At 43.4% G+C, this 27,434-nt stretch overlaps 1 protein-coding gene across 1 annotated transcript in view; it reads left to right on the top strand.

Annotated features, from left to right (window-relative positions):
• The first annotated feature begins 20,684 nt into the window (after positions 1-20,684).
• CACUL1 (CDK2 associated cullin domain 1) overlaps positions 20,685-27,434 on the top strand; it is a 50,090-nt gene continuing 43,340 nt past the window's right edge. The window contains exon 1 of the mRNA XM_076339109.1: positions 20,685-21,082. Within this exon, the coding sequence (XP_076195224.1) occupies positions 20,776-21,082 (307 nt within the window). The 5' untranslated portion in view covers positions 20,685-20,775. The remainder of the gene's footprint in view (positions 21,083-27,434) is intronic.

The following is a 27,434-nucleotide window of genomic DNA, read 5'->3' as shown; positions in this document are numbered from 1 at the left end:
GTTGCCACAAGGGTTGTGCCTCTTTCCCCCTTAGAATCATAGAATCATTAAGGTTGGAAAAGACCTCTAAGATCATCGAGTCCAACCGTCAACCCAACACCACCAGGCCCACTAAACCATGTCCCTAAGTGCCACATACACAAGTCTTTTAAATACCTCCAGGGATGGGGACTCCACCACTTCCCTGGGCAGCCTGTTCCAATGTTTCACCACTCTTTCAGTAAAGAAATTTTTCCTCACGTCCAATCTAAACCTCCCCTGGCACAACTTGAGGCCATTTCCTCTCGTCCTATTGCTCGTTACTTGGGAGAAGAGACCGACACCCACCTGGCTACAACCTCCTTTCAGGGAGTTGTAGAGAGCGATGAGGTCTCCCCTCAGCCTCCTCTTCTCCAGGCTAAACAACCCCAGTTCCCTCAGCCGCTCCTCATCAGACTTGTTCTCCAGACCCCTCACCAGCCTCGTTGCCCTTCTCTGGACACGCTCCAGCACCTCAACGTCCTTCTTGCAGTGAGGGGCCCAAAACTGAACACAGTATTCGAGGTGCGGCCTCACCAGTGCCGAGTCCAGGGGCACGATCACTTCCCTACTCCTGCTGGCCACACTAGTTCTGATACAGACCAGGATGCCATTGGCCTTCTTGGCCGCCTGGGCACACTGCCGGCTCATGTTCAGCCGGCTGTCGACCAGCACCCCCAGGTCCTTCTCTGCTGGGCAGCTTTCCAGCCACTCTTCCCCAAGCCTGTAGCGCTGCATGGGGTTGTTGTGGCTGAAGTGCAGGACCCGGCCCTTGGCCTTGTTGAATCTCATACAGTTATGCCCTTCTGGCATCCTTGTACATGTTCTTGTCCCTTGGCCTTGTACTGGCTGTGGCGTAGGAAACTTCACTTGGTTTTGTCCCCCAGATTTGATATCTGTCTGCTTAGTGCATTGAATCAGCTTGAAGGAGGTTGGGCTCTGTGTAAGCGCTGCTCAGCAATCACTAAAGCATCCCTGAATTATCAACACTGTTTCCAGCACAAATCCAAAACATAGCCCCATACTAGCTACTATGAAGAAAATTAACTCTATCCCAGCCAAAACCAGCACCGTTATGAGGGCTAAAAGCACTTCAGCTGAAGAAGAAAAAGAAACTGGTGAAGCAAGACAAAGATATAATCCATTGTGAAAGAAAAACCCTGCCATCCCATAGAAAACACATCGCATCACATGCTCTGGCAGAGACTTCAGGTTGGCCTAATTTAATCAAATATTCATGTTGTGGTTTTCTCTCCTCCTACTGTGACGGCAGCTGACATCGATCACCGAAAGCCTTTGACAGAGATAATTGTCCTTGTTGAGTCTTGCTTCTATTTCAACATCCCCCTTAGCAGCATCTTTTCACACCTTTATAGATCTGCACATTTACTCCCATTACTTGATTTCAGGAGCCTTCAGCTTCTTAAGTTCTGGTGTCTCACAATAAGGCTGTGCATGCACATGTTGATTTGAACACAGAGCACATCCCCACAGAACCAGCACGTAGCCTCCTTTGATAATTTTGATATGACATGTATGAACATGTCGCGGCACCTTTTGTACAGCTGACAAGTGTGGCACTTTTTAAGAGCTAAAAAAAGGCATTCCTGAAATCCTGCATCATATTATTGGCTCTCCGCTATCTTGTCGGTATTGTTCTCCCTTGTTATGCAGAATCAAATTGTGTGTCTGCAGAATTTGATAAACTGTAGCACTTCACACATCTGCAACAGACTACCTTGATTACAGTAGTTTAATTCTGCTTGATTTCGATCAGCTCTGTACACAGTAAGATTAATTATTGCTGTTACTTTGTCAGCTCTGTAATAAGAAAACAGATTCTGAATGGCAGATGCAAATTTGTTGGGAGTGAGGAGGTTTGCCTCCCCTGCTCCCTGGGGAGGGAGGAAACCTGCAAAAGGTGAGCTGACCTGGGAAGGGATGTGCAGGCTGGAGCTGGAATTATCACCTGCTCTGTGCCGCAGATGGGTGCTTGTTAGTACCTAAGCTGATTCCTCTCTTCTGTCAGCACTCCAGAGCATCTCACAATTACATTTGCCGAGGCAGTCTAATTTTATTTGCAGGTATGCGATGGTGAGCATGGAAACTAGCTGCTGCCAAATGTTTGTTTTAAGAAGACTGTTTGTGCTGTACATTTGCCTCTCTTATACTGTACCTCTTTATAGTGATTTCCCCTGATCCAGAGTGGGTGTAAAATGCCACTAGATCAGAACAGCAATGATTTCCACCTGCTCTGTGCTGCTATAAATGACTACGCAGGAAACTTGAACTGAAAAGCTGCCTGCTGTTGCAAAGGTGACAGACATAGCTGTTAGTTTTGCTTTGTTATTGTGCACTGGCATTCTGGTCCAAAAGCTACGTTGAGTTGTAAATTAGTATTTAATTCTCCTCATTCTCTACTGGTATGAGGTACTTCAGTTATCTTACTGCAAGGGAGTGAGCTAGAGCACCCACAAGCTGCTCCAACCCACACAGGGTATGGAAGGCTCTGAATCAGGGAGTAGTGGCAACCTCTTTACTCTTCCAGCTTCATCCTTGGAATAAGGAATGGAGCAGAGCTTGGAGCGGGGAAAAAAAGTGTGTGTTTCGGTGGGTGGCTGTTGGGAAGTCAGATGTAATCTTTTCAGGCCTAAATCTCCCTTTCTGAGGTAAAGCTAGCTTTTAGGTAGCGCAACTGGGAAAGGAACAGGCTGTTATTTCATGACACATAGTGTGGTTTTCTGAACAGATCTTGTCTTTTTGGATTTGTGTCTTCTCGTTTGCTGGGTCTCTTGCACCTGCATGAAGTGGTGCAAGATCCTCTCGTTGTGAGTCAGGGAGGATTTCTGCTCTGCTGGTGTTTTACTCCCTAACTTGCAGGTTGAACAGCATAGCCACCCAAAACAGAAAGCCATAGGCTTTGCTATTTTTTTTTTTCTTGAAAAGCTGGTGAATACGTGTAATTGTCTGTAAATATGCAGACAAGGCAGCCTTCTGGCGATCCAAACCTTGCATGTTTTTATACTGAAACAAGATGAGGCCACCCTGTTCATGGCAGGTTGCCGAGGTGCGTCTCCATCCCCCTGGGCTAGGCTAACCAGGGCATTTTCTTGGAAGCTGATCTAGCTTTGCCTTAGAGGTACCTGTGCTGTGGCTGGGTTTCCAGGCTGCTTGGGCTGAGCAGGGGGGTAGGACTCTGTAGGGACACAGGCTTAAAAAATGTTGTATGATAAGTGGAGTTGAACCGAGATCCACTCTTTTCTTCCTTCTGCTGGAAGCCCTCTAGATCTTGAGTTAGAGAATTGAATCAAGCACAGCTAGGACTTTCATTATCACATGCTGGATCGGTCATAGGAGAAAGGGTGGAGCAGGCTATGAACTGCCTCCAAATCCTGAAGCCTTACATAGACTGCAGTAACGCTCACCTTCCCCCAAAAAGAAGCGACCATGGAGGGTATGGTCTGTAAGCTGCAGCATGCACGTAGGCACCTGCCAGGGAAGTAAAATGTCTCCTTCATCCTGCATGGAGACTCCACAGTCCTAGGATGTGTCTACACAAAGCCAGCAGCAGGACTGAGCTGTCAGTCTGTCCTCAGACAGAATTCTCATCCATTCGCAGGAAGACTCACCTGGATAAACCTTCAGTGTCTGGCCTGCATCTGCACCTCACTTGTGTAGTTTCCTCTACACTTAGAAATGCTGTGCTTTCCAGGTACAGTCTTTGAAATCAGCTGGGGTGGTTAGCTTTAAAAGCATCGCTTAGTGCAATTAAGGTGATGAACCATTGTGTTGGGTAATGACTTTGTGTCGTAATCATCTGCTCAGGCGTTTGTGGCCAAAATAGGCAACAAAATGGGATTTTCATTAGAAAATCTTAGAGAAGAAGCCAAGGTGGAGGGAGCAGTCCTAAGCCTTCCCCCAGGGAATGGTCATGGCATAGGGTGGGTCTGACCTTTTGCTCAGAGGGATGCTTGGCTTCCCATGCCCTCCCCCAGCATGACTACTCCACTCCTCTGGAGCCAAAAGTCAAAACACGTCCTCTTCTCTTTTTGCAGACAGTGAGCTGGGCTACAGGTTTCCACTGCGATCACTGGCTAATGAACTATATGGCCTTGTTTCATTCCTATGAAAACAGTAAATTAGGACAGTAAATGTGTCGTGAAAAGAGATACAGTTTAAATGCTTCTTTGGGAAGTTCTTTTGCTTATTTGCAAATAGAATTGATATTTAAAATTACACAAGAATTTCCAGATTAAACACTTCTGTATGTGGGAGAGTGTTCACAGGCTAGTTTTAGATACCTAACTTACTTCTCTCTGCTGGTTACATGGGGAGCTGAAGTGCTGTGAACAGTCCCCTGGAGAAGCTGAAGTTGCCTTTGATGTCAGAGGAACCTTGAAATCTAGCTTGGCTGCCCAAGGTCTTACAGCACCCTCAAACTTGTAGTTTGTAGGAAGAGTTTCCATTGCAAAACAATCCATAGGCCCACAACTGAAATCTGTGATTAAAAGCTTGTTACTCTATCAGCCTGTGGATGGCTAAGAGCTGGGGCTATGCAAGCTGTGCTCCTCCCTTTCACTGACCCATGGGGTAAACTTGAATCCCTGTTTTCCCTCAATGTAATAAACCCTTTATTCACAAATCACACCCCTATTTGCTGATCTCTTCTCCCTGGTATCCAGTGATAGGATGCGTGGGAATTGTTCAAAGCTGCGCCAGGGGAGGTTTAGACTGGACATTAGGAAGCACTTCTTTACCTAGACAGTGGCCAAACACTGGAACAGGCTTCCTAGAGAGGTGGTCAATGCCCCAAGCCTGTCAGTGTTTAAGAGGCATTTGGACAATGCCCTTAATAACATGCTTTAACTTTTGGTCAGCCCTGAAGTGGTCGGGCAGTTGGAATAGATGATCATTGTAGGTCTCTTCCAACTGAAATATTCTGTTCTGTTCTATTCTGTTCTATTCTATATCAATAAAGCACTAAGAATCCTGTTTTATCCTGAAGAAGCAGGGCGCTGCAGTCTTCTCCGCCCAATGACGCTAGCAAGAGAAATGATGCATCGTGCATAATTCCTGTTTCATTTCCTTAATATACAGCACATATATCACTGCGGTGGCAGGTGGGCCATTATGGACTACCCAAGAGCTTCCTCCAATATATCACATATATGAAAAGATGATATTATGAGGACTTTAATGTCATATGATGATCCCCTGGCATTGTCTGTCAGACACCTGTTTTGAATTGGTTTGATGTTTAAGCCCACTGCTGATGGTTATATCTGCCATACTGCGTAACTCACACTGTCCTTCTTCTCAACGTTTACTACCTGATGTCATGCATTTAGGAAAAGTGAATGATGATAAACTACAGGAATATATTTAACCTTAACTGTTATTAAATGATTGCTTTTCTCACTGTTTCAGCTGTCAGTGGTCAAATAGATACTCGTTAATGACGTCTGCTTTTAAAGTATGTGTTGAAACTCCTGAAATTCATCAGGGGCAGTTATTCATGCAGTCATACTAACATTTTTATAGCAGTAAAAAAGGACAACTAGCATAGGAGGAGGGGAATAAGCACTTGTAGATCATTTAGCAGAACAGCACCAACTCACTAAAAAACCCACGTTCCTCCCCAAGAACGGTGCTATAGGCCGTGAACCCAAGAGCTTAAGAAGGGGTTTTAGCCTGTGACTTCACCCGAAGCAGGAAGGGCTGTCTTCTCACAAGATCAGTGCCAGCTAGGGTAACCAGTCCAACGGGCTGAGGTCAGCACAAACAATTCCTTATGTTTATAAGGCTTTTTTTCCCTTCCTGTACCTATGAAGTCGTTGGGCAGTGCCCTTGGGATACAGGGATTGAATCAGCAACGTCTCTTCGCTGCCTCCACTTTGAAGATGAATTGTCTTGTCTGGGGGACGGGCAAGACTTGAACCAGCAGCACTGCTCTGCTTCAAGAAGCCAGGGTATTAGGTATGCTGAAGGACAGGAGTTAAAGTTTTCTTGGTATTCCTCAAATGCTTTACTTAATTTAGGCATTAGATAGACTGAGAAGAGGTGGCATTGGTGACTGATACAATGCTGATTGTCTGCAAGCACTGAAGAAAGTTGTGCTTCCCTGGAGGTAGCTGGGATAGGAAAGCAGGAGATGGCACTTCTGCTGGTAGCTGATAATCCTTTGCAGTTGGGACCCTCACTACAAGGTTTTGAAGGCTCACAGCCCTCGGATGCTGCCTGCGCGTTGTTGCCTCCCTCTTATCCATTCACAAACCTGCAGCTAACAAAAACCATTTGCACATCTTTTCTGTGCTTTTATGGTTAGGTGGCAAATTCTTCTGGTAGTGGCGTTTATTCAAAAAATGAGCATAATATTTATTTTACAAATATTTTGATTGAATTAGCCAAATCTACAACCTTGCATTGTCCTTTGCTAAAACTGACAGCAACTGTTTTTGTGATAGGGCTGTCTATCAAATGTAAACCCGGTAGAGACACCTCTTGTCTCATTTCTCCAAAGCTACAGAAGACTCATTTTCACTTTTGATTTAGGTTGGACTTGAATAGGTGACCTGTCTGAATGGGAAGGACTTTTCCAGTTGCTTCAGTTGCTCACTTTATAGTGATTTTGATCTTGCTTCCTTTGATGCATTTCTACTGCTCATCTTTTGTTAATGACACTTAATTCAGTGTTTTTCTCAAATACCTTGTCTTTACTGAGAAGCACCTCGATACAAATCAGCCATTGTTGTATTAGGGAGATGTACAAAGCAATGCCTGATACTGCAGAGTGAGTTAATGGCTCGAAACCAGAATCACTGAAAAGTGTAGGTGTCTCTTTTTTTACTATTTTTTTTCCCTCCCTGCTCAGAAAATCACGCAAAGTGTATTCTCAATAGCCAAGAATACAGGAAGGGGAGGAGGCATTTATCACAGCAGCCTGAGTGCTGGAAAGGGACCATTTGAAAAGGACGGAGGATAAAAAGGCATGAATCAATATTTCTATGTGCCTTCTGCTGCTGTTTATTTGAATCCATTTGTTTTGCTGACATATTTCCCATATGGCTGGAAATGCTATTTCCTTTGATAACATCAGCAATTGATGTGTTGCCTTTGCTGTACAGCTAGGTGCATCCTAGGCAAAGGGATGTCACTCTGACTCTGTAACTCTGCTTAAAAAAAAAGTGCACGTTCACTTTTATCTCCCATGCACTATGCACCCCTGTGTGATAGGCACTGGGTTCTGCCGCTGGGTGATGCCGCCCTCGAAGGGAATGAACTGACAGACAGTGAACAAATTGCTGTTGACCAAGGGCATACCATTATTTTTGTTGCATGAGAGCTCTGGGATTTCATGTGATACAAGGCCTCTTGGAATGAATGCCATCGAGGTCTAGCAGGTCTGTTGCTGATACTGTATACCAGAGAGTATACAGTATCATCAGAGATGACTTGATCAGTAGAGAGAACTTCTAGAAGTTTTTAAAGCTAGAAAGAACCACTGCATCATAAGCCAGAATGCATCATTGATTTACTGAGTGATGATGCTCGTCACAGAGAGTCCGCTGCTTCCTTCACTGGCCACAACTCCTAATTACTTACCTTCACTATTGAAAAAGTATCCCTTAAGCCTAATATTTCTTTCCATTTGTTGATTGCAGTGGCGTAACAAATGATATATATTTAGTCCAATATTGTTTAAATCTATACACATAGAATGCAAAGAATTATACAAGATTTAATATTTCACTAGGAACTGATTTGGTCACACTTGGAATAATGGAGAATTAGTTTTTTTACTATCATATATACATAGATAAATGTACATACCAGCTTTGGGTTGGTATTTTAACAAACACGCAACTCCTATGAGGACATGAAAGACAGATTTTGTTAAGCTGCAAACTAGAGTTTGATGTGTTGTGTAAAAGTAAGAGGAGACAATTTATATTTATCTGACTTCCTTTCAATATATGTTCTGAGATGTCACTCCTGCTAGAAACTCCTCAACTTGGGCAGTAGTAATTTTAATGAATGACGTATTGCTTTATGTAAAAAATGTATCTTGGTCTCTCTCATCATTACCAGTATATGGAAAAAGCAATTATATTTTCTTTCAAGATTCAACAAGGAAAGAGCAGCTTTCCAAAGAATCACAGAACTATTTATGTTTTGGGGGAGCAGAGAGGAGAGTGGAGCGGCAATAGAAAACATTTCCTGTGTTTTGCCTGCTTTCAGTGACCTAGAAAAATGTTTTTTTAGCCTCTCCATAGTTACCAGAATATCCATTTTTCTTTTTTTGTTTTGTTTTGTTCTCAAAGCCTGGCACCCGCAGGAGGTGATTTCTGTGCTCTTTGAGGATTGGATCAGTAAATGGAGAAGAGCACATCCTTTCTTTGTAAAAATGTGCAGTCTCCTATAGTTTTTCCTATTCAGGAGCTCAAAAGAACATACCTTTCAAACATAATTCTTGCTATTCAGGAGGTGGTGCTGAACAAAGCTGAGGCTGGATACTAACCTCTTAAAGGGAATTCTTCCCTTTTCAACATGAAGCTGGTTGCATTCCAGTTCGGACCGGCTGCTGCTTCTACTTTTTGAAAGATGAAGAAGCAGATACCAACATAAAGGGATTCCAGCTGCCACATGCCAATTGCCATTTACTTGAATCTTACTGTGCACGTTCATACAGGGATTGTGAATCTGTGGCTTCAGAGCAGTGAGGGTGTGGTAACAGAATAACCTGGTATGGTGAGGTTCAACTTCAGAAGACTTCTCCCATCGTCTGGATTGTTCTTTTTATCCTGTCCAACATCTGCTCAGTAAATTGTGCAGAGCAGAGATTTGTTGCTACATTACTCTCTTGGCTAGTACCTACCTGGTACAGCAGGGCCCTGGGACTGGGCATGTGTTTCCAGGTAGACTCCTACAACACATAATAAATGGCAAAAGCATTGCGGTCCCTTCCACCAGTGTTGTTCTGATTGGATCAGGCTAAATTTCATTTGGGCAATGTGAAAAGCCAGAGACTTTCTGGCAAGTTGCAGAGAAGGAAGAACTTGTGCAGAGCAGGCTGGGTACACTGGGATCTTGTAATCAGCTTTCATAAAAGGAAGGACGCTACATCTATGCTGAATGGCAAGCACAAGCCATGGTACAATCCTACTCCTGATTGCCCAGAACAGGCACCTGTCCAAAGTGCATTCGCTTTTGACCCATGCACCCAAGTTTCTCTCCTGGTTAAAGCAGAGCATCAAGGTCAAGATGGAGAGGGACAAGGGCTTGTCATGCCTGAGTCTTATCTTCACAGAGCCAGCACGTGGAGGATATTTGCACCCTGACCTGGGAAATGGGAAAGGCTCCGGGAACTCATTTGAGGTAAGTGTCCCAGACTGGTCACGATACAGGGTGATTGGAAAAAGAGCATGGAAGGTTTCACCATTTTTTGGGGCAGAAATTTGGAATGTTTAGGTCCGAGGGAACTGCTAATTTTAGAAATTTAAAAATTATCAGCCAACTTCTCTCTGGCATCCAACCCATAAATTAGGAGCATTAGTTCATTGCAATGTGTTGAAGGGCGATGAAGTTCTGTAAGCTTTTCAGGACAGTTCACGAACACACTGAATTATAAGCGCAGGAGTAGTCTTGTGGATGTAGCATTTCTTAGCATTATCTGAAGCGTGTTTTTTTAAACCATATTTGACAGGTGAATGCAATAGAGAAAATATAGTTCCAGTGTGTATATTGAAAGCAGAAGCAATAAACGGAGTTCAATGGCTCAGAATGGGACAGCTGTTGCAAAGCTTGACATAGAGGATAAATTATGAGGCACTATTTCTGGCCTCTGGCAAAAAAAAAGGTGGGCGATGGAAGATTGACTTGAAAACAATCACTTTAAATGATTTTGGAATCTTATGAGCTGGAGATGTGCTGCATTTACACTGATGGATGAGTCAAGAAGCTGACCTAATTTCCCTTATTTTTGTCATATGGGCTTTTCTTCACCTATTTCACTTACGGAAGAAACATTTAAAGAAAACTTAAAGTAATTTCCTGTCTGTGAAGGTAACATTCATGACAGGCTACTTGCTACCTTTTTTATTTATTTTTATTTAAGTAACATTACTAAGTATTTAATTTGTTTTGTCTAATTCAACCAGTTCCTCCATAGTGTTCTATTTATTTGGGGTTTTTTGCACAGAAGTTAACTTCTTTTATAAAGCAGCACATAAAAGCTCACCTACAATATGGTAATTCTCATTGCACCTCAACAGAGAATGCTTGAAGAAAACTATATGAAAGGTGGTTAGATTCAGCTGAATCTAACTACTTACTGCTGTAACAGTAAGTAGTCCCTGTGCTTTTCTTAATTTATGCATTGCAGCAGTGAGTTTTGTAGTAAAATTTCCACGTGCCTGAAGCCGCATTAATGAATAAACAAAAAGAGAAATGATTTGTTTGGTATTGTCCCATGTCCTTTTATTCACTGTAAATAAAGTTTATTTTGTTTATATTTGCTCCTGCATTGTTTTCCATTCACTTTGTTGTTTTGTAGCATCTCCATTATGATTTTGATCCTGGGTGACATTTTCAGCTGATATATATCAAAGAAATTGCACCAATGAATTAAGCTATTTAAAAGCTTAGTCCCTCTGTTCTAGACTTAGGCATATGTCAAACTGGTCGTGTTTGCAGTGTAAAGCATCAAGAATGCTATGCTAGCTCTGCTGCCACCATAATTCTGCCAGCAAAAGTTGCTCTAGAAAAGATTTATGGCTTAGAAATTGTTGTCTAATGGGAAAACACAATATTTTTGACCATATGAATATGAAAGAGTATTTTCTTTGAATTCTGCTTTGACTTCAAGAGAGACACCTGTGAAGCCAAGTGGATAGGTCTCTGATTTAGAAATAAAATCTGTCCTGGTGAATCAGTCTTGAAGCAGGGAAGGAGCAGCTTGCAAGAAGGAGTGGCAAGAGCAGAGAAACTAATCGTCCTGAAGCATAATCTGTTAATGTTACTTATTACCATGGAACAACCGCAAAACAGGATGGGATTTGATATTTTTTGCAACGTTGGAAGATGACATTTAAAGGGCGCTAGAGTTTTAGAATCCTTTAAAAGCTTCCTTCTCCTTCTATTCTCATTCCTGATAAGGTCTGCCAGTGGTTAGATACAAATACTTGACAGAAGCAAAGGTGTGAATTTAAAATATTGTATGTATAAAAAAACTCCCAGGAATGCTTTTGCATGTTTTTATCACTTTTCTACTGATGTGCCATCAGGAAGTTCCATATTTATTTTTTCTTTCATTCTGATATGAAGTCAGAATTAGTCTTCAATAATGTTCATCAATGTTCCTGCTAGTTCATTGCTTCCTTTTATTATGCAATATTGTATGTGTCGTTTGCACCTAAATTCCTGCAGTCTGTGGTGAACTTGGGACGAGTATGCTATCAATTAGAAAAAGGTTTGAAGCATAATTTTGATGGGAAAAGACTATGGATTGATTTACTCCCCTACTGTTGTAATACAGAAGCTGGTCACGGATGAAGACCCCGTTGTGGTGGGGGCTGTGAGAGAGAAGGGCAATGTCTGTCCTTCAAAGCCCGAGATCTCGCTATCAGACAAGAAGTAATGAATGGGTATAGACAGGGAGGGAGGCAGAAGGAAATGTGAGCCACTGTTAGTCAGAGGGTTTCAGCACACCGGCAGCCGAACACTTAAGGATTTTATTGACGTAATGTCAAAGGAGAATTTTAAGGATAATGAGGATAGTTTCACAGATACTTATAGCTGCCTGGGAAAAAGCACAAAGGTGCCTTAGTGAGTGTTTTAACAAGTGGGAGATAAGGGCTTTTATCCTGAATGGATTGGAGGACAGAGTTGGTTTCCTGATACTTAATGAAAGACAAGAACTGGATCATAAAGAACCTTGAAGGTGAAGCTTCTGTTTGATGCGATGGAGAAGGTGGTCCAGAAACTCAAGAGGGGTCTGAGATGGTTTAGTAACATGGTCGGGAACATGACCGCATTTGTTGAGGGGAACTGAAAAGAAGGTTACTGTAACTGAGGAAAGAAGAGAAAATCTGCTCAGAAGGCTTGCACCTTTGGGTGGGTAAGAGAGGGCATATGCCAAAATGTTACTTGCACCAATTTCCAAGAATGGCAGGATGTGGGACATGAAGGCTCAAGCCAGGGCAGCACCCAGGTGGGATGATGGGACCGGGCCCACGAGAAGAGGTAAGGGAAGGAGATAAGGTAGTGAGTCTGGAGGGAAATTAAAAGCTCTCTTTGAAGTTGAGCTTACAGTTTTTGATACGTTGAGATTGTATTACTGCCAGAAAGGAAGGGAGGAGGAGAGGAAGTTAAGCCAGGGACACAAACACAACCTGGGTGGGGGAAGAGAGGCTGAAGGGAAGAAATAACTGAAGAAGTAGGAAGAAAATTAGACAGTACTGAGCAAAGAAGCCAGGCAAGACAAGACTGGGTGGTGAATGATGCCAAAGCTCTGGGCAGATTGGGGAGGATGAGGCTGGAGCACTACTTGTGAAGTTTGATTAAGGTAAGGCCACTTGCCGTGCTCCTAAGAACAGTAATCATGAGGGCTAGAGGCTGGCATCTGTGTGTCTTTGGTCCTTGACTAAGAACACTTAAAAATCTCTTGCATTTGTTATTTCTGTGTTTAAGTTTGTCTGTAAAACCTCTTGCATTTGTGTAATTCCTTTCGCCCTGAAGTATTTTACAAAGGGGACATTAGTTTGGCCAGCTGAGATTTCGGAGCAGATCAGAGCAGGTGTCAACTTGTGAACCCAGAGAAGGCAGATTGGAAAGCGAGAAGTGGCACCAGGTCCCACAGAATACATGGGTGGGCCTTCATTTAAGTACCAAATCAAAAGCAGACCAAGAAACCATGCGATAGCTATGATAACCACAAAGAGACTGTCATTAAAGCCTTTCCCACCATGGCAGCTTATTTACAGAAAAAGTTTTAATGAAGCAGTATTTCTTCTCTTATAGTTACGGAAAGATGGCGCCCCGGTTTAAAACTTAGACACGGTGGATTCATGCATTATCTTCCAGCAGGAGGAACTGTGGATGCTATTTTTCCATTTTCTGAGAAAATACCAAGGATGAGGAAGTTGATATCCAGTATCTAATACAAAACAAAGACTGGGCACCAGTTCTTCTGTTGCTACATGCTGGTGGTTCACGCCAGCCAGATATGTGGTGCACAAATTATTTTCCAGAACGTCTTAGATGTGAAAGCAAATGAAAGATGTGATGGAGAAAGCTGTCTTACTATCTGATTAAACTGTCCTAGAAAGGCCTACTTTTGAAACAGCAAGAGAAGTGCTGCCTAATGCCTAAAAGCACTGTGCAAGACAGTAATCATTAGTAGGGCTCTATATAGTAGGGCAGCAAAGCATTACTCTGTAAGGGAGGTGCTACTTGTTCTCTTCCCCTTTAGATATTGTTTTTGCTTGTGCAATGATTCCCGCCCCAGTTTCCCTTCCCAGATTTTGCCCTGAAAAATTCTCGTGGCTATCACAATTGTATTCTAAACCTTCCAGTAATCTCCTGCTCACTACTGGTGAGGACGTATCACACACATATAGCCATCATTCAAGCAAATACATGACTTACATATTCTTTTTTCAGTTTTCCTGTGTTACTGCTCAGAAAATTTCATTCCTCTATGTTCAGCCCTGCAGATGACTGGCTCCACCTCTAGGCGAATGACAGTTCGCTTTACAGGGTGGTCTACCCATCACTGTTTATGCTGGTTTTTTTTATTTTCATTTTGGAAAAACCAAACCAGAATGTTTTGTTACATTGATGGCTCTCGGTAACTGGCACAATGCTGCTGTTACACTTACCTGGGGAAAGTCTAGAAGGAATGCAAGTTTTCACTCTATTATGAAAAACTCCCAAATATTTCCTAAATTTTACACCTAAATGTATTGGTAATGTCCGTTTTAAAAGAGTTCCTCACTACTGAGAAAATCCTATTGGCATCAGTTAATATAAAAATCCTTTTAACTTTTCTTTTTTTTTTTTTAATGACTAAAATTGTTGTGCTTTTATACCCAACACATCTTCGTATTTGAATTCTCAGCTTAAGAAGTGGAAGATTAATGCACAAAAGCTTTGGCAGATTCTCTGAAAATGTTACTTAATGTATTCTATTATTTATTCTTATTTTACTGGAACCAAAGTTTTCACGGACTCACACGTATTCTCTGAATACATTGTGAGAAAGAAATGAAATACTTAATGATACAATAAACAAAATCTGCTCAGAGAAGTCTAGAGTTTCCTTTTGGCTTTTAGTCAAGAAGCACTTGTTTGATAAATGGGGTGCTTTTAGAGAGCTTACAATACCCTGCACACCCGAGCGGAGGCGGAGGCTGGGCGGAAGATTACCAGGAGATAATGGAGCAAGTCAAATGAGAAAACATGATGAAACAGCAGAAAATTTACATGCTGTTTTGCTTCTTCCTTTTGCATTAATAAAACCGGGGCTTTTTGTGTTTATTGCCAAATGCTACCCTATAAGCACGTGTCGCTGGATGCGCCTGTGCGGCTGATGACCTGCCCAGCCCCGTGGTCCCAGGGGAGCGGGCTGACATCTAATGACGGGCTGTAAGAACAGCATTGGTGAAGCAGCCCCCGCAGCTTTTTACTGCATTAAATGCATCGGGCCTCTCTTGAGGAACCTAAATCCAGCGGGGAGCCAGAACGATGTATCCGCTTTAGCCTCAGTGAGACCACACTGGTGCCGGCTGAGCTGCTGAGCGCAGGTGGTGCGGGGCTGGAGCCAGTCTTGGTGAGGACCCTCGGTGGAGAATCTGCATGAGCAACATCCAGCACAAGGGCTGACAGCCACGGGCTTGAAGAAAGCTGCGTGAAAGTGCCATCACGTCCCCTGTGAGGACCATGCAGTGCCAGGCCCCTGTGCCGGGAGCGGCATGGCCGGCCCCGGACCCGTTGCGATGGCTCAGCCTGGCTGGTGGAAGCGTTGCCTTTGGTGGTGTCATGCAATGGCCAAACACGCGTGACCTTCTGGCATGGTATTAGCTGCCATGGGTAGCTCAGATACGTCCAAAACCTCACCTTTTGTGTAACTGCACACAAGAGGTGGTGCACACTCCGGGCAAGAGCCGTGGCCGGCTGCCTGCATCCATCCTGGACTTTCAGATGCTTGAAGCTTTCCCTGGTGGTAGGGAATTATCTTCAATTGTCTTCATATTTTGTGGTGCTTAAGCACTGATAGATCGCACTCCAGATTTTTCACATGTGCTGGAGGCAGGCAGCTGGTTTTGTAAAGTGCTGAACACAGTTTCAGAGATTCCTTTCTATTGCTCACACTGGCCCAGTATCGTCCAGACATATTAGACTGGCCGACCAAAGGCCCAAGAAACAACCAAAGTATGGTTACTAATAAATACCAACCAATACATTTTATTATTTAAACGTGACTTCCTTTTGATATTGGCTTACGGGACAGAAGAGTCTGGTCATGCCCGTAGTTAGAAGGATTAACCTGTATCACATGCCACAAAAATGCTTGTAGTGTAATTATACTAAAAGAATTGTGCTTTTTACTGGTGCTGTAAAACCAAAACCAAACCCATATGAGCAAAATATATGTGCTGTAAAATTATAGGATACACATGCCACCTATCTTGCTATCCTCAAGGCTCAGGTTAGGGCGTTGCTTTATGTGCCTGACTGACATAACAGAGCATCCAGCGTACGTTCAGCCGAGGCTCTGGCCCAGGGAACATGGCTGCACAGGGCTGTCTCTTCTGCCTGTTCCCATGGGCCAAATACTGAGTTATCCTCATATCCAGGAACTGAGTGACACAAACCTTGAAATAATCCTGTTTTTAATAATTTATGAGGGAGACAGTAACATGCACAGACCTGGTAGGGGAAGGTAACAGGACATACACAACATAGCACAGGCAAGGAGTGAACCTCAAGCGCTGAGCTTAAATGCAGCTCCTGGACAAAAGGGCAGAAGGTTTATGGGTGGGGGTCCTAGGTGAGGCTGGTCATGTTAATTATAGCCAGTTACTGCACTGAGGGCTCTCACATCAGGCACAGATGATGCAGGGAATGCGACCACTAGTGGGGTTGGAAAAATTTCAGTGGATATACTACTGTAGTCATTGTGCTCTTAAAATCCTGCTGATGACAGCATTCAGGCAGAGAAAAGGGAGCTGGTTTGAAAATATATTTGCATTGTAAACAGCTTCACACAGTTCTGGGTCCTGTTCTCTTTGTAAGGCTGGAGAGGCGGAACACAGCCTTGCTTGCTGAAGGACAGAAGCAGGTAGGCACTTGAACCTAATGTAAAACTTCCCCATTTACCCTAAATGCAAATTATCTGGCTGAGTTTTTGCATATGCACCCAGGGGTAATAGAGAGCAGACCGTGGCGTGTCTCCTACGACTCTTTTGTTAGTTTCAGGAGAATATGACGTGATTTGACTATGTATTTTTGTTGTGCCCTGCACAGCAAGAGCATACCTATATGTCCAGTGCAGTACAGGAGAAAGGACAAACATCTCTGGAGCACTTGTGTTTGGTTTTGATCAGCAGCTTACATTTACTCCGCTGTTCCCTGGCTGTGTGGCGAGTGCGTGCTTCTCTTCTTCACCAAAGGCACTGTGCTGGCACCTGCAAGAGCATGCTTCTGCTGTTTTGGTGGGGCGTAGTTGGGATTTCCTTATGTTTGAAATAATACATGCTTTCCTTTGCTTTCTTCTGCCTGTGGAAGATGGCAGGGATTGTTCCTCTTCAGGCAGCTGATTTCTGCTTGTGCTGTGTTTCCTTCTTCTGAATTTTCAGAAATCGATGCTGCTGATAAAAGGTGTTAACAGCCTTTAGTTCCCAAGGACTTACCACATAAGCTGGTTTTTTTTTTTTTCCCTAGGCAAAGACCAAATAAGAGATTGTAGTATAATGAGACAGACTGCAGCTAGTCTGTGTTCGCAGACTGTATATAGTCGAGAAACACTAAGGGTGGTCTCTCCATACTGTAACTGGCACATTTTCATGAAAACTTTACACTAATCAGCTTGCCCTAAGCGGTAGTTGCTGTTGGAAGGGGTATGCCACAGATTGCCAGACTGCAGAGGGACTATCGGATCTCTGAGCTCGAGCAAGTAATTTCTCAGAGATTGTCAAAATATGTCTCAAAAATAACGAGCATTCAAACCTCCCTTTCGGTTTATCTGCTCTCCACCAGTATTTTGCAAGGGGCTGTCTTATTTGCCATTGAAAGAGCTATGTTTCATGCTCCTCCTGACAGACTGCTATTTAAAGCTCTGCTTAGCATTCATATTTCTTTCTTGTCAGAATTATTTTATTTTTTCATTTGATTTTTAGAACCAGAGCTATAAATCTGGAAAGCATGCTGTGTTAGGGCTTGATTGAAATCCCATTGAAATTAATGAAAGCTTTCCTGTTGACTCCAGTGGACTTGGGAAATAAGGAAAAATGGTCTGTTTTAAAATAAAAAGATATTTTATATCCATGTCATAATGTTTATTACCAAAAGCAGGAAATAAAACAAAACATGTTATGCATGTCTTTTCCCAACAGGCCTCATACATCATTTAACTGCTCCCTACAAACACCCAGCTGTGACATGGAGTACAGCAACAGCTGTTCTGGGGTACCTAATAATTCTGCTTTATAAATACAAATATCTGAGGAAAAAGAAAAAATACCCTTATCTGATTGTTACAAATGTTCATATAAAATTGAAATTACACAAGAGAAACATCCAGCAGAAAAGCAGAAGCAAGTGTCACAGCCTGCTTCTGAAAGCCTAGAAGGAGACGCTCCCTTGTAGCCTCATTTCTACAAATTTCTGTGTAGAAAATACTTCTTTAATGACTCCCACTTTCCGTGGGTACTGTTCCCTTTTAATTTGTAGTAAAGCTTGTGGCTGTGACCTGGTTATCAAAAGTGCTGAGCCAAAAAATAAAAAGGTAAATATTATGAGATGTAATGAACGCTTCTGATGCTTGTCTAGGTAATTAAATATGGATCCAGGAGTCTAAAATGGAAGTGTGACATCTGCATGTTACTTTGTCGGTGAAAGTACTATAGTCTACTGATGAGCTAGTTACAATAAAGACAAGTCTCAAGTCTCCAGGGATTTTATGGAGACGTGAGGATACTTAGGTCTTGTCAGAATCGCATTTGTACGTTGTATTCTCAACTAATACTGAAAATAATTATAGTTGTGGTATTGCAAAATGTAATTTTGCCAAGACAGTATTTAAAGCCTGAATCAAACTTCCACATGCTGACGAGGAAAAAAGGAAACGATGCGGAGAAGTCTCGAAAGTGCATGCAAAAACAAGTGCTGCTTTAACGATGAAGTATTTGATAGCGCCTTTTTATCAGCATGCAGTCATGTGTTTAAATAGCATGAGCCATAGATGGCTGTTGCAGCTTGTCATTTGCCTTATGGGAGGCAAGAAAGAGCTTCTTGTTTGATTTGTAAGATGAGCTAGCTTGTTGCACAAGGCAACAGAGGAGGCTCTGTACAGAACTCCATAGTGAAGTATTTCCTAAGCTTTTTTGGACTCCTGCCACAAGGAAGTGCAGTGAGTGTAGTCACAGTGCAAGGAACATTGTGAAAGGGATTAGAAAGGAAACATCCCTTTAAAGATCATGGCAAAAAACCCCTGAAGACCCCAGCTGGTCAGTAAACTATAGAGATGGTCACAAAAATAGGTGTGTGCAACAAGGGAGTATGAAACAGAAAATAAGAAATCCTAGAACTGAAAAATGCTGGGTTTGTCATACTTTTCCACTGCTCTTGGATGTTAACGTAAGGGCTTTCGAAATTAGTAAGACAAAGATAAAGCTATGCTGAATAGGGTAAGTTCCTGATTTCTCCTCATGTCACAGTGTTTTTAAATACTGGCAAACAATGAGAGACCCATTCCCGAGATCAGTGGAAGCGGATGAGTAGGAGGGTATGACGGAGTTGCTTTGCAGGTTGAGAACACAAACACGTCTGCCTTGAAGCAGTGAAGAGCTGCAAACTTCATTTACGTTTCTTTGTGATTACCAGAAAATTGCAACACTTACTTACCTAAGCTAAAAATGGTTTGCTGCTTTAGCTTTCCAAGTGTAATATCCATGATAAATGACTCTACTGATATTTACATTATATTACACATCCCACTCAGTAAATGCAAAGGTGCAGCAGAAGTGAACAAAAATGTCCTTGCTGTCCTTTTTCCAGCTGTGGTTAAGGTGTAGATAGAAATAAATCAACAGCCACAAAAGGCATGTGAATATGCTGAATATATCTTAGATTACGGAATCTAAGATCTACACGTGATGCGCCGAATCAGCTTTTGGTCTCTGAGACAAACTGTGACTCGCTGGCGTCTACCGAGATAGAAAATGGAGAAACTGGTTTGGACAAACCATCGATGTTCACAGCGTGATCTTTACATCTATGGAAAACACTGTTAGTTCAAGTATGTAAGAAAAAAATGCAATAGGGACAAATTCTTTTCATCGCTTGCCTTTATCAAAGCAACTTGAGACAGACCCGTTCCGAAGTGCAGCGAAATCAGTGGCATCTTCTGCTTTTATAAAATAGGACAATTTTGTCTCATGCTAAAATAGAAATTGGTGTTGCTTTTTGGAAAACAAATGACATGCTTTTCACTTTTCATGAGACATTTTGGAAAGAAGGCTAGACACCTCTGCTTTTATCTACGTTTTTCACTTTTTTTTTGTTTGCCAAGCAAGAGCAAAAACCCACACAGTGGAAATTTGTTTTAGGTAAAACCCCACCATTCATTTCAGTTCTTCAATCGCAGTAGCCAGTTGCAAATGAAAATAAAACCTGAAGTGAGTATACTTGAAGGCAACTAGACAGTATTAAAAATTTGTTTTTAACCGTTACGTTGTTCATTGACAAGATGAACGGTTTTATGTATTATTTGCGTGGGCTTTTCCCCCATTAACAGGAGAAAGGCGACACCGTGAAACAGCAACGCTGTGCAGGCACCTTACAGATCCCAAAGCAAGAGCGGGAAGGGTGCCGCAACACCCACAGCCGTGTTTAAGTGTTCTTCTAACGGGGATTCCGCCGCGGCAGTGCCCGTTTCCCCGCCCGGACCCCTGCGGCCTGCGGAGCGCTTTCCCGCTAGAGGGGGATGTAGCCAAAGGGCCCGAGCGCCAGCGCAGGCCCCGGCCGCTGCGGGGGCAGTCCTGCAGCTCCCCCCTCAGCGGGAAAGGGAAGCCAAACGCGGGACTTGCTGGAGCCTCCCCTCTCAAGCTAAAGTTAATTGCTGGGCTTGGGAGGAACCGGGAAAGGGGAACCCCGTCCCCGCCCCGCGCAGCGCAGGCCACGGCGCCCGCCGCCTCCCAGCGCCGGCGGACCCCGGGCCGTCCCACAGTGCACAGCGGGCAGGCCCCCTGCGGGCGGCCCCGCCTTCTTCCGCGCTCCAGCCAATGGCAGCTCTGCCCCGCCGGACTACACTCCCCGGCATGCCCCGCTGCGGGGGGCTCCTGGCCCGCCCGCCGTCTTCCGCCTGCCGCAAAGTGTCGCGCTGTGCGGCCGGAGCCTGGGCTGGCGGCCGGGGGCCGTGCCCGGAGCCGTGCCGCGGCGAGCCCCGCCGGGCGGAGAGCGGCCGCCATGGGCGGCGGGCGGTGATCCCCCGCCCCGCCACGCCTCGCTCCCCGCCGCGCCGGCAGGCAGGCAGCCGCCATGGAGGAGGAGAGCATGGAAGAGGAGGGCGGCGGCGGCGGCTGCGAGGCCATGATGGACGACCAGAACCACAACAACTGGGGCGCCGGCGGCTACGGCCGGCACCTGCTGGGCCCCGCCGCGGCGCCGCTCGGTGACCGCCTCCTGCGCGGCGCCGCCGCCGGGCCCCCGGCCGGGCCGGAGCTCCCCGCCGTGCCCGAGGCCAACGGCGTGCTGCGAGGCTGCGAGCCGGGGGGCGCCGCGGGCAAGGGGGGAGCCGGAGCCATCGCCGCCGCCATCAACATCAACGCCTCGACCTCCAAGTTCCGTGAGTGACCGCCCTGCCCTCCGCCCCGGGGGCCTCGGGCGCACGGGGGGACTTCGCTCTCGGGCGGCTCCGCCGCGCTGTCACCCGCTCCCTTCTCGGCCTGCGCTCCCCCGCCGCTCCCTCTGCCCCTTGCTCGCTTCTCCCGCGCCTGTGGGCTCGGGTATGTCCTACGGCGGGTCCCTTACGTGGGTCTTGGCCCGAGAGGCTTCTCGAAGCGAAATCAAATGGGTTAAAGCGCCTTGGAAGGAGAAAATAACCTTTCTTGCACGCAGCCCAACCTCTGCTGCTGCTTTCCTGTCACGGCAAGGTGACGCGGTAGATCTGGCTGTAGAACTGGGAGAGCGAGTGTAGGCAGGGTTTTCAGCTGTACGGAGGCACTGTTGCTTTTCCTGAAGCTTTTAGCTCAGGTTGTGTTTTCCTAAAGACTTTTTCTTTCTGCCTGAAAAACCCGAAGATGGGTCTGAAACCTGTTCGTGATCGCTGACGGCAGATGGCAATGTGTGCAGAGCCCCTGGAAGGGGTGTGCTATCCTGGAAGGGGCGTATGTCTGCAAAGTCCTGATGAGAACAACTGAAGACGGATTTACCCCGCAAAAAAATAGTTCCAAAACATCTTTTGCATGTAGCTTTTAACAGAAGTGGCAAATTTTCTGTTGTTTTGCTGAGCTAAGGTTGAGGGAAGGGAAGATTTTTTTGCTGTTCATTTCAATTCTGCTTTTATTTCCAGAAGTCATGCCTCTGGGTAAAATATGCCCTTTTCTCTAATGGCTGTCAGAAAACTTGGATTTGGCTAGTTAGAAGTATTCCTGGAAGTGTAACTGTGTGAGTGCCATGATGAAATTTTGATGGGAAATGCACCTTTTTTCTTTGGGGAAAGGGGGGAAAACAGTGCTAGCTCACCTGTCCAGCTCCTCAGCAGCTCAGCTCCAGAGCTGATCAGACTCTCAAAGTTCAGGCTTCTGGATCCCTGCTTCTCTGGTAGCCTGGGTTTCATGGCTCTAGGCACGCTGCCAAGGCTGGCTGCTTTGAAGTTGAGGCTCCCAGACTCCATGAGCTCTCTGGCTCGCTGCCTGCCCTGCTTGTCAGGGCTCCAGGTACCTTGGGGTGGCTCGTAAACACTTGAGACAGTTGAAATGAAATGTCTTTCGGCCTTGCTAATCTAAGCTCTTGAATTCTCAATCCAGAAATTGAGAGTCTTAGTTTTTCCTTCTGTTTCAGAGTGAAAATGGTTTTCAAGCTGGATCTTCACCAAATGGGAAGGTGACTTTCCAGCTAACCTACAATTTATGTCTGAGGGGGAGAAGAAGCGGCTGTGCATGCTTTTGCTTAGGGTGTGGTTTTTGAGTTGTTGTTTTCACTTCTCCAGCATTGGTATCCCAACACAATGTCCGTCTTACTGATGTTAAGTATTGTTTTAAAAAAAATTAAAATTCCTGTAAAATACAAAATTCTCTGAGTTAAGTTCATTAGAACTTTCCTACACCTTTCTGTTGTGGATAGTTTTGACGGTATGTCTATATGAACAGAACAAATCCAGTGAAGTAGTATGCACTGAGAAAGTACAGGAGCTGAGTTGGGATCCTGCCTGTTCTAATCCTGGCTCTGACAGAGGATCCCTTAATCGCCTCTGTTTAATTTTCATGTATAGAAAAGGGAGAAAGGTCACTTTTGATGTAAACGTACAAAGAAAAGGGAGACAGTGTGTGCTAGATCCCCTCCTGCCTGCTCAGTCTTAGCAATGGCAGAAGCTGATTGTCAGTCTTAAGCTTGATAGGGAAGTTTTCTGTTCTCTGCTGCACGAAGAACTTTTTGCAGTTGAACGAGCAAGGACTCATGCCTTGCTTCATGATGCAGAGGCTTAGTCTTAGACAGGTTATCCTACAGGTGACCTTCAAAAATGTGGGTTACGTATGGTTTCCAACAATCCTATGATACATTGGAGCGCCTCTGACATTCAGATAGATTTCTTCCTCTTGAATCTTTCCTCTGAAACAAAAAATCCAATGCCTGTGTTCCAATATGTAATTACTTGTAGCATGTTGGTTTTGTTTGTGTTTGTAGTTGCAGACTAAAGCTGTCTGACAGGCCTTTCTTGGTCTAATTTAGCTGGCAGAATAATGGAAGAAGAAGGTTAGATGGAAACTCTTGTTTCGAAGGGGCCAAATCCAATTCTCCTTCCTTGAGATTTTGGTGAGACTGAGAACTAAAATCAGATATAATAACAACGCGTAGGTCATTTAATAGCTTTTCTTCTAGTTAAAGAAAATGAAGATGATTTTCCATGTTTTGTTAAATTTATAACTAAATCTTTATTTACAGTTGATCAGTTTCAGTCATAGTTATGGATTTATAAAGCAGTAGTGTTATGAAAAACGTTTTTTAAAGGCCATAAGGTAGAAAATAAGAGTAAGAACTTTTACCGTTTAATCAAAACTCTTCCATAGTAGTAATTGCAGCATAACTCAATTGTGGTGAAAAATGAAGAGTTTTCCTTCCTGTTTTTTTTTTTTTATCCTTTTCAAGCAAGGATGGTTATAGATGTATTTGATGCCAGTACCATTTAGGATGGGCACGTGGCTGTGAGCGTTGGCATGTCCATTAAATCTGTTGGCTAACCTGTTGCATGACGTAGTTCAGTGCAGTGTATGTGCGTTGCTGCTTAGGCAAATTGTCTGATGAAGAAAAAGTTTAACGTTACTTTTACTAACCAGTCTTAACGCAGACTGAGAAACATGTAATAAAAATAGAATAGAATTGAAAGCAACTACAGGGCAGATTCATAAACTTGCTAATGTATGCTAGGATGTGTCAGGCACGGGGTATAACAAAATCTATTGTGTAAACATGCACATGACGGCTGAGAAAAAGGAAAGCGTGGAGCCACAGCGATAGCTACAAGTCTATAGATTAGTCTCAGACATCTGCTTGAAGAGTTTGTACACTTCGACAAAATATTTTAGGATTGTAGGCTGCATTGCTAATTAAGCAGTAAAGCTTCATATATGTTACTTTGTGAGATGAAATAAAGCCTCTGAAAGATGCCTAGCTACTTTCTTCGATTTTTTTTTTTTTTTGAATAAATGACAGATAATTGTCAGACCAATGTCTGCTTACTTGACAGTAGGTTGGATTACCCATCGCATGCTGTCCCCTGCTTTTTTAGCTATAGTTTTAAAAGAAGGATGCTTTTTATAGTAGTAAAGTAGTATAGTAGTAAATATTTTGAGTAGCTTTTCAGGTTAAGTTGTCTCGTCTAAATAACAAAACCAACAGTATCATAGATTTTTTTTTAATTATTATTCTATTCTTCATATCCTGCACCTATTACTGTTGTAGCATCTTTTTTGAGCTATGTGTGTTTGTAAGTTTTTTCGTATCAATTTCATGGGGGATATATGCCTACTCATGGACTTTTTGGTTTTGTTTTTTTTTTAAATCTTAGTGTTTTTTGCCATTCTCCTGATTGAAGTTGATATCAAAGAGTTTGGTAGCTTGGAGCAGGCTGTGTTTCAATTATGGCTATGGTACTGAAATATCTAGGTTATGATATGAAGCTCATGCATATTCTTTTTCACGTAAATGGTTTCACTGCTGCATTTGACTTAAACAGTTTTTCTTTTGAACTTTTCTGTATATGGAAAAGCAGCAGTTTGCTTCTCAAGCTTTACTTGTGAAGTCTTTTATAATTTGCTGGAAAATACTGGCTTCCTCTCCATTTGATCAGACTGACTTCTCTCCCAGCCCCACCCCAAACTTGCTGTAGTTGGATAAAATCATGCATTCTGGCATGCTTTCTTACAAAATGTCTGTGTCGCTTCTCAGAAACTTAATAAATCTCAAGGAAATGAAAGTCCTCTTTTAGTGTCACCCTTTCCTTGCGATTTGGAAATGGAGACTGTTGGACAAATCCTTTTCAATCTTGAATACCTAGTGTAGGGATAAACATTTAAGAATGACATCTTAAAAAGATGGAAAAGTAAAAAATTAGAAAAGTTTCTGAAAGGGCAGTCTCTCTTTTCTTTCTAAGGATTTGTGTGTGTGATTCCTCTCCTTCCTGGTCTTGAGTTTGTTCTTGCAGAGTTTGTAATTGGAGGGTGCTTCTTTAAGTCATCCTTTGCTTTTTGTGTGTGTGTTACGTTACTGCCTTGTGGCAGTTATGAAAATTTAAAATTAATTTGTTTTCTGGATTAGTAGAATAAAAATAGCGATTGTTCAGTGTGTAGTCTTTGGACTCTTAACTATATAAATATTATGGTTGGCTTAGTTTCAGAACTGAAGTGTGGAAATCAAATGGCATAATACTTGTCAGAGTCTTCTGAGTAAAAATGAAGCTTTTCTAGAATGTTATTTTGAACTCATCAGTGTTTCCTATGCAAGTCTCCTGGGGCTGTTCATAAAAGCATTTTGTCCTTTACCTGTGCAGCAGTTCTAATGGGCAGACCTTCCTATCTGCTGCTACTTTCTTTTTCCATATTAAAAAAAAAACAAAACAAAACCAAAAAAACCCCAAACCTGACATCTCAACAGCCTGTTAAAAAATTATTTTGCAGTGTTCTCAATTCTTATTTGACTGTTTTCTTTCAAATGAATAGAGCTCGTTTAATATGTTAAACCACATGCGGGTGTGATTATACATTGAAATCTTAAATCAAGACTTGATCTAATATTTATGCTGGCTTCAGTTTAATGTTTTCTGTGGAACAGAGCACTTCTGTGGAGACCCGCCTTTTTTGGGGTAACGAAGTGAAATACAAATGCTCAAATTTTGCTGCTGAATGTAAACGTGAATAGTAAAGCTACTATGTGGAAGCTGCTCCTGAGAACATCTGCCCAGAGCCTGGGCTCTGTAAGGGACAAGAACTCAAGCAAGTCATTGCAAGACAGATGAATAAGGGGTGAATTTACTGTCAGACAGGTGCTGGGCTGTTCCTGACTGTATGGACGCTTTTACATCATGAAGCTGACTTGCTGGACCTGTTAACTTACGTCCTGGTAGTTGTGTACCCGGACCCGTAACCTTTATTGACTTGTTAGCAAACAGTGTCCTACTTTCAGATTGCAGGCTGGAGTGTTGGGACAGCATCCTGCAGCATTTGGTGGTGGTGACCCGTTCACTAATCAGGCACTATGTTAACCTGATCCGTTTCTGTAACGGGTATGAAGCAAAAGTGAACCAATGGCTAGTTGGGTGAAGAGGGGGCTAGGAGTACTGCACTAACATTCTTCACTAAGCAAGGTTTCTGGCTGAAATACCCTAAAAGAACACACAACAGGAATCTGTAATACCTGCTCTTACAGATAGCGTTCAAACGCTTTCTTGTCTCACACATCTGTTTATTCCACGTTCTTTTTATACTCTTCTTCTCACGATAACTGTTAACTGTTTTGCCTGTATTTCCTGAGAATTGTTCTTCATAATGCTGCCAAAAGTGACTTACCCAGCTCCTTTCAACCCCTTGTGAAAATAATATTTCAGAAATCTTGCTCCTCAAACCCAGCAGTGAATCTACATTTACACATGTATTTAAAATGCAGCCCTATTCAAAATATTTCTTTTCAGTGTAGTGTCTAAACTGGATTGTTTGGGGTGGGAACTATCTTTATTCTCTGTTCCATATAGCCCAGACCCACATGTGGATTTCCTGGATTGGATAGTTTTGATATGAAGTATACCCTGTGCTGTTACTTACTGAGGGCTTTGTTTTGAGTGGCTGCTGTGAAGCTATGGTGGTGTGACAAGCCAGCAAGGTAGTCCTGTGAGTACATCTCTGAAGGGAAGGTGCTAACCCTTCTACCGTGTCTGCTATTGGAATTGAGCCACATGTGGTTAGTTCAGAAATCCTTGCTGAAAAGAGTGAGATTAAAACTCTTCTGTGTCTGTGAAGGCACACTGAGTGGCTTGTGCAAGAGGGTGCAGTTGGGAAGCTCAGAAGGAAAATCAGGGAGTGATGGGGAACGCTAATTTAAATGCCTCCTATTCTTCCCTGTGTTGATTCTTATCTGGACAAGGAGTATTAGTGTGCCTGCTAGAGGGGGAACTGTAATATGGATCCAAAAAAGTTGCCCGGAAGCCTAACTGCAATTGAAGGCAGAGGGAATTGCATCAGCTTTTAGGCCAAGGAAGCTGCTGATGCCACCTGAGACTTGTAAAATTAATACATCGCTGGGAAGGAGTATTCCAAAAACTACCAGTCTTGGCTAAAGCTTGTTCTCCTGCATGTGAGGACCCAGTGTTAATTGTTGATTCTGGACTCCCACAAAGTTGTGTAACTTATTAATCTGAACTAACTACTGAATTACTATTTTCTTATATTATTATTATTATATTGTCATGCTAGAACTCCCAGGAGTTT

This window comes from Aptenodytes patagonicus, chromosome 5 (assembly GCF_965638725.1).
Source record: "Aptenodytes patagonicus chromosome 5, bAptPat1.pri.cur, whole genome shotgun sequence".
Classification (NCBI taxonomy): domain Eukaryota; kingdom Metazoa; phylum Chordata; class Aves; order Sphenisciformes; family Spheniscidae; genus Aptenodytes; species Aptenodytes patagonicus.
Note: the sequence above shows the minus strand (reverse complement) of the source record. Positions and strands in the feature narration are given on the sequence as shown.